General features: G+C 36.8%; 1 protein-coding gene and 1 long non-coding RNA gene across 2 annotated transcripts in view; one reads left to right on the top strand and one right to left on the bottom strand.

Moving 5' to 3' along the window:
• Positions 1 to 98: 98 nt before the first annotated feature.
• cratb (carnitine O-acetyltransferase b) overlaps positions 99 to 10,861 on the bottom strand; it is a 14,537-nt gene continuing 3,774 nt past the window's right edge. Inside the window, exons 5-15 of the mRNA XM_007575866.2 lie at positions 9,031 to 9,196; positions 6,909 to 7,083; positions 5,953 to 6,043; positions 5,634 to 5,721; positions 5,460 to 5,560; positions 4,652 to 4,771; positions 3,586 to 3,708; positions 2,887 to 3,022; positions 2,750 to 2,812; positions 2,526 to 2,663; positions 99 to 1,340 (exon numbers count right to left, since the gene is read on the bottom strand). Coding sequence (XP_007575928.1) covers positions 1,137 to 1,340; positions 2,526 to 2,663; positions 2,750 to 2,812; positions 2,887 to 3,022; positions 3,586 to 3,708; positions 4,652 to 4,771; positions 5,460 to 5,560; positions 5,634 to 5,721; positions 5,953 to 6,043; positions 6,909 to 7,083; positions 9,031 to 9,196 — 1,405 coding nt within the window. The 3' untranslated portion in view covers positions 99 to 1,136. The remainder of the gene's footprint in view (positions 1,341 to 2,525; positions 2,664 to 2,749; positions 2,813 to 2,886; positions 3,023 to 3,585; positions 3,709 to 4,651; positions 4,772 to 5,459; positions 5,561 to 5,633; positions 5,722 to 5,952; positions 6,044 to 6,908; positions 7,084 to 9,030; positions 9,197 to 10,861) is intronic.
• Positions 9,581 to 10,861, top strand: part of LOC107833464 (uncharacterized) — a 12,700-nt gene continuing 11,419 nt past the window's right edge. Inside the window, exon 1 of the long non-coding RNA XR_001659210.1 lies at positions 9,581 to 10,857. This is a non-coding gene — a long non-coding RNA (uncharacterized LOC107833464). The remainder of the gene's footprint in view (positions 10,858 to 10,861) is intronic.

Genomic DNA, 10,861 nt, shown 5'->3' with positions numbered 1-10,861 from the left:
TACTTGAATTTTTCACCATCCTAAATGTCCATATGTTCAAAAATACAAGCTGCTGTAGCTGGTTATATTTTTTTTGTCTCAAAACAAAGAAACTGAGGTCAAGTGATCACACTCTTTATTTACTAAGGAGTCCTGCAGGTTTAAACAAATGCCTGCAGAGCCATCCGAGTGGGAAAACCTCGACATGTAAAGTACAGCCACAAGATCAGGGACATTCCCAGGTTGAAGTTAATTAATCCCAACAATGGTAATCACTTTTAATGCCATTGTTATGCTAGTTGTCACATCAGAGAATCAATCCAGGTTTTAAAATGGAACAATTCCTATAAAAAAAGCATTTCTGTATCTACTCGTTTACTTCTTTAGCTGATCACAACTCCTAGGAGCCTTTAATCCAGGACTTGGGTACAGAAGCCCATCTATTACTTACTCTTCAAATTAGGAGACATGAGAACATGTAATTCCAAGCAAGGCAGAAAATGGCGGTAAGAAAATAGCTGCTCGCCTTAACTTGCCCACACCTACAGTCAGAGCCATAATTACAAAGTCTACAACAGAAATGGATGAAGACACAAATGCAAAGTCAGAGCTTTCACATTTGTAAATGTTTTACCATCAAGTTTCCCACAATAAGATGCACATCCTGCTTCCTGTTACAGGTTCTGTGTATTTTTCATTTTTACCTCAGATGCAAAAGAAACATTCATTCCATTTATAATAACCTCCTTTGGTCCATTTTAAAGGCTCCTAAACCTACAAAAATCAAATTATCCAATTAACTGTGCTGACGGAGCAAACGGTGGTTTTATGGTGGAAAGGAAGGCCGCTGGTCGTCTCCCGACTCGTAAAAAGAGGAGTGCAGTGATTTGATGCTTTGGTTAATGCTGGAGTGTCAGGTAGCTTGTTTTCGCTTTCACATTTGAAGCCAGCGTTTAATCAGAGTTTCGTGCTGAAAGAGAGAAAGATCAGCAGTAAAAAATGTACAAAAGCACAGCAGAGCTGCAGAGTTCAGCCTTCAGGCTCCGATGGAAGAGTAACAATTAGCATAAGTGAGATGCAAGCCTCGTAGAAAACATTTAGAAGTTTCTTTTCCCTTATTGGAAGGAGGGTTCATCGAGTTTGTTGCTGCAGCAGCTCTACACGGTAGGCTGCAGCAGCTCCTGCAGGTCGCACAGCGTTTCCTTCAGAGTGCGAGCCATTGTCTCTGCGTTGGTCTCCTCGCAGCAGTTGAAGGCGGTGACGGCAAAGTGGACGTGGTCCGCCTGCGGGTTGTAGCACACGGCGTAACCGTCGGGAACGAGCGGCCCGAAACACATCACGCTGTCGGTGTTGGTGGGAACCTGCAGACGCAAAACAAAACATGAATTCTCAAAACAAATTTAAAACATCTTCCATCACGTCAAAATCTGCATTTGTTGTCAAATATTAACTTTAAAAGTGAGCATATTAAACTAAATCAACCACATTTATCTAGTCCTGCTCAATACCGGCATAACTCATAGTACATAGATTTATTTCTCAAAGACTGAGACGTTTAAAGCAGTAATTTCTAGGGCTGCACCGATTGCAGTTATTTGGCTGATTAAAGATAAAAATAGAGTGACTCATCAGACAGAGATGGAAAACAGGAGAATTTAATAACATTGAAAATGTTCTGAGAAAAGAATGCAACACGGCGAATTGGAGGAGCCATTGTATGTATTAGAAAAAAAAACAAGTAAAATTTCACCAAAAAATGTCAGAAATTTTCTAGAAACAAAAAAATTTGAAAATTTGATATTAATCTCAGAAATAAATTTCTAGAAAAAAAAAAGTTTCATAAAAGTAAAAAAAAAAAAAAAAAAACAATTGCCAGGAAAAATAAATAAATTTTAATCTTAGCAATTTTCTAGTAATAACTTTGAAAATTTTCTGAGTTTTTTTTGTAGTAAATTTTCAACTTTTTAAACTCAGGAGTTTCTACGTTTTTTCTAGAAAATTTATTTCTGAGGTTAATATCTAAATATAAGTTTTTTTCTCACAAATTTTCTGCCTTTAAAACTAAAATTCCTTGTTTTTTTTGTTTTTTTTTTAGAAAATGTCAGTTTTTTTGTAGCAGATTTTTAACTTTTCAAGCTCAGAAATTTCCTTTTTTTTCTAGGAAATTTATTTATGAGATTAATATGAAAATGTTAGTTTTTTCTCTTAAATTTTTTGCTTTTCTTGTTTGTTTTGTTTTTTTGAAAATTTCTGAGATTAATCAAAACATTTCAGATTTTTTGGTGAAAATTTACTTCTTTTTATATATATATATCAACAGTATCCCTCATATGCTGTCGTAATAAATATTAAAGAAATAAACAGGAAGTCACAGGCTGTATGAATTTTCCAGGAAAAATATCACACTCTGGAGGTAAGTTAACAAAGCAACCTTGACGTTGAATTTTTCCAAAACAAGTAAGAAATAAAAGTACCACACACACACATGCTGAATAAAATGAAAACATTTAAATCTGCAAAAGTCGTCCAGCTGTGTGAGAACAGACCTGCCCTGTCCGCAGCTTCCAGTGCGTGGCCAGGCCGTAAGCCGTGTCCATGAAGATTTTGGGAATGCTGAGTCCTTCCTCGATGGCCTGCAGCTTGAGCCCCAGCAGGTGGCGGTCGATGCCGTGTCCTCTCAGAGCCTGAGCAGCACCAGGAGGGAAATATCACCAACTGAGCCTCCAGGTCACATAACGAGCTGAGGAAAGCAGCTTCTGGAGGCATTTACCTGCGCGGTCAGCTCTGAGTACGCATCCACTGCTTCTCTGAGCAGCTCCAGCTTCGCTTCTCTCTGCAGAGAAACACAAAAGGTCAAAGATACAGAATCAGAAAGACGCTGAGGAGTTACAGCGAACCGTTCCTCACCGACACGGTGCGATCGTCGAAGGCCAGGATGAACTTGAGCGCCTGGTTTGTGGGCGAGCGGATGTACTCGGTCCGTCCTCCTCTGAACATCCTCTGTGAGGCGATGTCGCAGGCAGGACAAACCTCGCTGTGAACTCTGCAGGAAAATGACGGTGATCGCACCGCAGCAAACGCACGGAGAAATTCAAGAGCTTTTCAAGCATTTTCAAGGTACGTTTTCAAACTTTTCCAGCACCAAACCTTGGAGATAAACACAATGCAAATGAACTAAAAAAAAGACAGTTTTAATTCACCATTATATGAATCATCAATTAGTGTTAGTATCCTACATAAACTGCCAAAAGCACAAAATCTTGCCAAGTGCAAGATTATAATAATAATATTATAATATATATATATATATATATATATATATATATATATATATATATATATATATATATATATAATATTATAGTATAATATTTAAATATTAAATTATATGAAATTAAATTATCAGTACATTTTATTTATCTGATTTGATGTGTATTTAGTGTCCAGTGTAAATATCCCAGCAGAGCGCCCTCTAGTGGTTATGCAGCAGGTTCTGGTTAGGTAATACCTGCTGCTGAAAGCCTCAAACAGCTGCTCATAAGAATCTTGTTTTAAATCAGAAGCTTTTTTAAATACATGTGGTCGTATTTTTGTCGTGGTACCGACCTGTAGTAGGACAGCTGCAGAGCCACCTGGATGAAGGAGTTTGGACTCAAGCTGTGCTTCTTGGGAAGCTCTTTGCCGAACCTTTTGAAGTTGAAGACGTGAACGTCGAGGTCGTTGATCAGACTGAAAGAATATAAATGATAATTTAACCACAACTTCTGCAGGAATCCTTTGTAGGATCTGATCATCTTATCTGGTTATAAAAGGAGCAGAAAACACAATTTCCAGGTTTACAAATAATCACATTTTCTTAATCATATATATATATATATATATATATATATATATAATATTATAGTATAATATTTAAATATTAAATTATATGAAATTAAATTATCAGTACATTATATTATTAATTGTATTTAATAAAATAATTATACAATATATAATAAAAAAATAGAATTACTAAATATAAGATGTAAATTGCAATCCAAAAGCTTCAAGAAATAAAACCAAATTATTATTTAACAGATAAACATGTTTGCATTGATCAGATTTCATTTACCTTTCATTAAGTTTTAATCCATGTTTTATAATCCCTGCTGTCAAAATTCATGTTTTGGTTTTATTATAGCATTTATAATTTCTACATTTAAAGTTTAACTTCTTGTGTTTATTTTTAGTCATATTTGCCATTTTTCTACCTGTTAATGTTTAATTTTGATGCTAAAAAAAAGACTTTGGCCTCAGCTGCTAAAAGAATCAACATATTTTTTTCTTTATCTGTGAAAACCAAGAATAAAAAAAATACTCCATCAGAACTGATCTGTCAGTTTAGAGCTAAAAAAATGAATTTCAAATGTGCTACAAAGTTCTCCGTAGTGTTAATGTTCTGATTTAAAGCTCGAATGAAGCAAACAGAGGAAATATCCGTCATGTTCTTTCATCCAGCAGGAAATAAAACTTTCGCTCCTCACTGCAGCGAGCAGACGGATGATTTACGATGGTTCTGAAAATAAGCAGCTCAACGTGACGGTTCTGAAAACGTCATTTCGTTTTACTCTCCAGATTTGCTGAATCCAGCAGGAGGAAGTTGGACCCGGTCAGGTCAAAAAAACGGGCTCACATGTCCAGGTTCTGCTTGGCCTGCTCGATGTCCCTCTTGATGTCCCGGTCAATGTGGAAGTAGAGCTTCTTGGGCATCGGCAGAGGAACCAGCGGCGCCCTCTTTGGGTCGGGCGTCTCACTGCGAACAAACAGAAAAATATTAATGAGCAGAAAATATTCCTCTCACTTCAACTGAAGGGATGTGGCATAAAATCTGTCATGGACATTTTTCAAATGTTTTTAATTAAATTCAAACTCAAAAATATTTTATTGATCCCAAAGGAAAATTAAATAAAGTCAGTTTTCAAACAGCACAACACTTGGGGGATAAAACATGAATGAACTAAAACAATGGTTTTATTCCACTATTATATTAACTTATTACTGTTATTGTAATAATTCCACATAGCTGGGACCAGGTGGATTAAAATATAATAAAATTTATGTTTTGAAATGTCTCATTTCCTCAGACTAGTCTGACAACAAAACACTTTAAAAAAAGCCCAAATTTTATAACAGAAACTTTTTCCAGTTAAATATGGAAAGAAATCACAAAGGATTTCTTTCCATATTTTGGTTTTAATCAAATGTAAGATTGTATTTTATTACAAAGCTGTGCAGTTTACAAACTTTGAAAACACGTCATATGAATTCAAGGATTTCAATAACCCGTTTGAAAGTAAGATTTAATCATTTTAAAACCTCGTTTAGACCAGATCATTGATATTGAGGCCGTTTTGTTCGTGTACCAGCTTGTCCAACAATCCCAGCAACTGGTGCTCATCCAGCACAGCAGTATTTGTCGTAGTGGGAGTATTTTATCTCACCAGTACTCCAGAATATGGTGCAGCAGGTTGGCTATGGGCGGGCCCTCGGCTGTGGCCTGTTCGTACAGGAGGCCCCATGATCCGTCCTCGCCCACCACAAACTGTTTAAACAAATACAGAGTCAAATACAATCAGCTTCTCCAAAGTGGCTCCATCATTGGTGATCGGACCCACCTGCAGCGTTTTGTCAAACCAACGGTTGCCGCTGTTGGAGTACGTCCCGCCTCCGTGTAGAATCTGAGCCGCCTTACGGCTGGCATACCTGCAGGATAAAAACCAAAAGCATGAGACTCAAAAAAAAAAAAAAAATATTCTTAAGGATCTCTGATGCAAAGCAGCGTTTCACAATCTGTAGTTTCAGTTCAAATACAGGAAAAGACGATTGCTCTCTGCAGCAAGCGTCAACACACAACACAATCATATCTGCAGAGGCGATTACGCAACAAGTTCAGCAAACACAGAAACGCCCGAGAATGTGAGCGTGAGCACATACTTCTCATCCGATATCCTCATGACAGGAGAATCCAAGCACAGCGAGAAAAGGCCCGTCTCAATCATCCGCACCGACTCCTGGTTCAGTTTGTCTAAAAAAAAGAGAAAGAAACAGAAAATATTCAATATTCAAGAAAAAGCTTTTACATTTATTCAACCTGCATGTCTAAGACATCAAGATGTGGATTAATATTAAATTGGTTTCTAGTTTTAAACAGCCGCAGGCTACATGAGAATGAGACGAAGATGAAGAAAAACTATAAGGCAAAATAACCGACCAGCTGCAAATAAAATCTCTACATTAGAAGAAGAAACAAGCTACTGCATCTGCAGAGTCCCAATAATTAGCAGTGAAGCTAACATTAGCATGCTAACATTAATCTCAACATAGAAACAGTTTTTGCATGCAGATTAATAATGTTTCAGACAAAATTATCAATAAGATAATACATTCATCAATAATTGTTCTTTCCGAAAATCTGGAGTACATTAATAAAAATATGAATATAAAATACTTTTTACTGTAGTTATTTGTCATTTCTAGCTTGTCAACTAAGAGCTGCAGCCAAAAAAAAAAAGAAAGAAAGAAAGCAATGTTGCAGTAGATCTAAGGATTGCATAATTTGAAAGTCTGTGTTCAGCAGAAAAACAAGAACTCTTGATATTCAGAACAGGAAGCTCCTATGAACTACAGCAACAGCTAGCACTGGCTTTAGCATCCTAATGTTAGCCTTAGCATCTACACACACAACTATTTGAATGAATTATGAAGTATTTTATTATGTTTAGGCTTTTTGAGGAAAAAACCCCCACATTCATTAACAGAATTCAGACATTTCTTCATTTTGGTCCATTTTGATTCATTTCTTCAAACCAAAGCCTCGATTGTTATAATAAACAACAAACCAGTAAATACCACTGAGCTGTTTGGGAAAGTGTGATGATGTGCAGTCGAACCTTTCAGCAGGCGGTTGTACGCCTCGCCCCAGGTGTGGCGGTGCTCGCTGGTCAGGATGCCCATGGGCTCCTTGTCCGTCTTCCAGGACTGAGACCTGATTCTGTGCAGCTGACTGTGAATCTGACTCTCGGTCATCCGCGAGCCGTCGCTGTTGTAGACCTCCAGCTGGAAGAACTAGAACCAGGAAGTGAACGGTTAAATCACGTAGAGGAGACAGAGACTCGCCATATTCAGTGATTAAGTCAGCAACTATTGGATTTTTTTTATTTTTATTTAAATCATTCCTTGTCAATAAAGAACTGTTGAGATTATTACAAAACTTTTCAAAACCTTTTAATTCATTAAGGATTTTGCTGTATTAAAGGGCGCTTATCATATTTTTGGATTTTCATACGAGTCTCAACTGCTTCTGAAAACAGCCCACGCATTTACAAAAACAAACAAAACAAACACCCAGCTGTTTCAGGCAATAAGTTCATGTTTTTTGGTGTTTATAACTGTTAAGTTACATTCCTGGGCACTGGGCCGTTTCCTAGCAACTGGAGCCAGGCCCAGCCCCGTTACCTAGCAACCCAACTGACCTCTGAGACATTTGGTCAGCTTGTTTTACCGCCATATGCAGCATTCAGTGGCTGTTTTAAAGAGAAATTTTACGTACAGTATCCATTTTATTTGCCGTTTGTTTAGTTGGGATATTTAAAATGAGTTCCAGTTCCATTTATGTTTGTTAGAAATTAAAGTTTACTGATCTTTGAGAAGGCGTACTTGCTTTTAGGGCTGAAAAGATTAATCTGATTAATCACATTAATTGTTTTAGTAATCAATTAATTGTTAGCTGGAGTATATTAGCACAAAAACGGTCACTTGCTGAAAAAACAACATATTCATATCAGTAATTAAGCTAAATCTGTACAAAACATGTATACATTCTGAATTTAAAATGAAAAATATGTTCTACCAAAAACTCCTCAAGTGGCATTTTTTATTTTATTTTTTATTTTCACCTGGTACAAATGCCATGTTAATTCATTTTAGACAACAAAATGTTTCTTTTCTTACTTAAAAAAAGATTTGAGTTATTTGTCTATTTGTATCTTTTGCTACATTTATAATATTGTATAAAAAGACTTGAGCGATTACAAGAAAAGTCTGCAGTGTGCCAATTTTTATATCCGGTTAATCATCAGAATAATTGTTGGTTGCATTATTATAACATTACCATAATATGTTAATAGTATAATATTATCTTTTATAGCAGTAACGCCAAGAGCAATTTATCATCCAGTTTAATTTGTTAGCTTAACAGGCCTATTGAAGCATTACAATGGTTTCAAAACAAACAAGACTTCATTAATAAGACGTTCAGCTGATTATCAGTAGAAAGACAGGAAGCTACGCCAAATCTGAAAGACACCTTCAACTCTGACCTTTGTGGTGGGTTTGAAAGTTGACCTTTGTTGCTCCATGAACATAGAAAAAAAGCTGTGATAAATTTGGTTCCCTGCAGTCGACAGAGGCACAGAGTTCATTAAACTACAGCCAGATTGGCAAAGAGTTATTGGACAGTGAAGCAGTTTGTGTAAAGGTCAGCCAGAATAATAAAATGTTCTGGACGGGTCCCAGCCTCTGCACCTCCTGGATAAAAATATTTCACATGAGATGTTGGGATTTCAACGTTCAACTCCGGCCCAGTCTGGACTTATTTTAACCATCAGAAGAATCTCATACTGTGTTTAGCATCTCTATTGTCACAAAAGGTCATCAAGACTTTTAAACTCCTGGACAGGAAGCAACACATTCCTTCCTCTCTGGCTCATCAGTTATTTTTAATCCATCTGAGCTAAAAACACAAAATCTACCTTTTCAGGAGTGAAACCAAGCAGGTAGCAATAAAATCAGGACATGACCTCAGTGCTGTGGATGAAAACCAATACCGAGTTATAAATAGAGACGCCTCCCAACTTCAACATACTTTTACTCAAGTAAAAATTACAGAGTAACAAAAACTCTCCTAAAAAGTATATATATATATATATATATATATATATATTTTTTTTTTAAACGTTACTCAAGTAACTGTAACTGAGTAAGTGATGCTAGTTACTCCCCAGCTCTGCCCACCTGGTAGTTCCTGACCACAGTGATGTGCGTCGGCGAGCGCCGGGAGTTGCTGTAGTGAGCGACGTAGTCGTGTTTGGGTCCGGGAATCCTGCTGGAGGAGAAGAGGAGCGGGTACAGCTCCATGCACAGAGGCTTCCCCCGCATGTACTCCACTGGCAGCTGCCCACTGAGACAAACACAAGCAGCTGTCAGGATTCCCACCGCTTCAGAAAACACATCAGAAAACCACTCAGGTTCAAGAACGAGATACAAGAACCTACTGCGTCGATTCGGACATGAACCCTCCATTCATCACAATGGAAATAGAGGCTATTGGTCTAGTTTCTAGTGAAAAGTACACTTGTAATAAAACAAAGGTAACTTACAAGAAATAAGTTGGCTTTGTCAACTTATTTCTTAGAAATACGAGCTTGTTTTACGTCAATAATTCCTTACTATTGATGAAAAAGTTATTTTTTAGGTATTGGGCTCAAAGGCTTAAGGTAACAAAAATGCAACAAAGTTATTCAAAATCAAAAATAAATGTTAGTTCAAAATTCTTCAAAGAGTTTTTGTAGATGGTGATGGCTGTGGATCTCCTGTAGCAGTCGATATTACAGGGAATCTGAAGAAGCCTCTGACTGAATACAGTCTAATGAAGAGGACTGTCCATAATTTTTCTGACTTTATGTAAAATCCTTCTTTGCATCATCATCATCATCATCATCATCATCATCATCTCCAGAGGATCCTCAGCCATCCCAGAACAGAACCAGAACCTGATAAACCTCATTGAGGTTTTTAAGTCTCTGGTTCTGATGATGGCAGAAAAGATGAAACTCTCAACGACAGACTTATAGAAGATATATATCCTGATGTCACCCAGGTAGGGCAGGACATTTAATTTTATCACAACATTTTGCGATACTGTTATTACAATGATAAAGTTTATTATTTAAAAAACAATTTATTACTCAATTTTTAGGTAATAGTATAAGTGTGATTGCATGGAACAGCATTCATGGCGCCACAAACACAAATATTGTTCTTGAAAAACATTCTCATCTGAAATTGGCTCCTATTTCAGAGCCTAACTTTTACATTTTTTAAGAACTTTAAAAGTTTAAGTAACTTTAAATTACTTTTAAAAAGTGATTTATGTAACTAAACTGCACACAGTAACTGGATTTACTCATATTTTCAATTTTACTGATATTATTGATGCTATTGTGGGTCAAAAAGTGGAGAAAATAGCAAATATATCAATATTTTTCTTAAATTTAACATCAGAAATTGAAATTTATCCTGAAAATGATGAAACAAATTTCTTATATGGAAATTATGCAAATAACAAAAGATACGATGAATTTAAAGTATTGTCACCAGTCCATGCAAATATATGCAAGGCAAAATAATTAATTAAACTACAATAAAAATATATTCTATTAATAAATCCTTACTATAACTAAGGTACATGAGGAGGTAAACAGGCTGCTCCTGTAATCCATTGAGGGTTGAGATCAGCTGCAGATACTCTTACAGTCCAAGTAAATTTAGCTACAGATTATCATCAAACGGCAGCCAAACACACGGCAACTCCAGCTGGGCGAAACACAAGACGGGCAACAACAAGAGGACGAAATGACGCCTGCAGCACGTGAACAGACCAAGAGGAATCACTTCAGTGAGGAATCACTTCAGTGAGGAATCACTTCAGTGAGGAATCACTTCAGAGGGGAATCACTTCAAAGGGGAATCACTCCAGTGAGGAATCACTCCAGTGAGGAATCACTCCAGTGAGGAATCACTCCAGTGAGGAATCACTCCAGTGAGGAATCACTCCAAAGAGTCA

Source organism: Poecilia formosa, unplaced genomic scaffold (assembly GCF_000485575.1).
Source record: "Poecilia formosa unplaced genomic scaffold, Poecilia_formosa-5.1.2 Scaffold391, whole genome shotgun sequence".
Classification (NCBI taxonomy): Eukaryota; Metazoa; Chordata; class Actinopteri; order Cyprinodontiformes; family Poeciliidae; genus Poecilia; species Poecilia formosa.
This window is presented reverse-complemented; position numbering and strand designations above follow the sequence as displayed.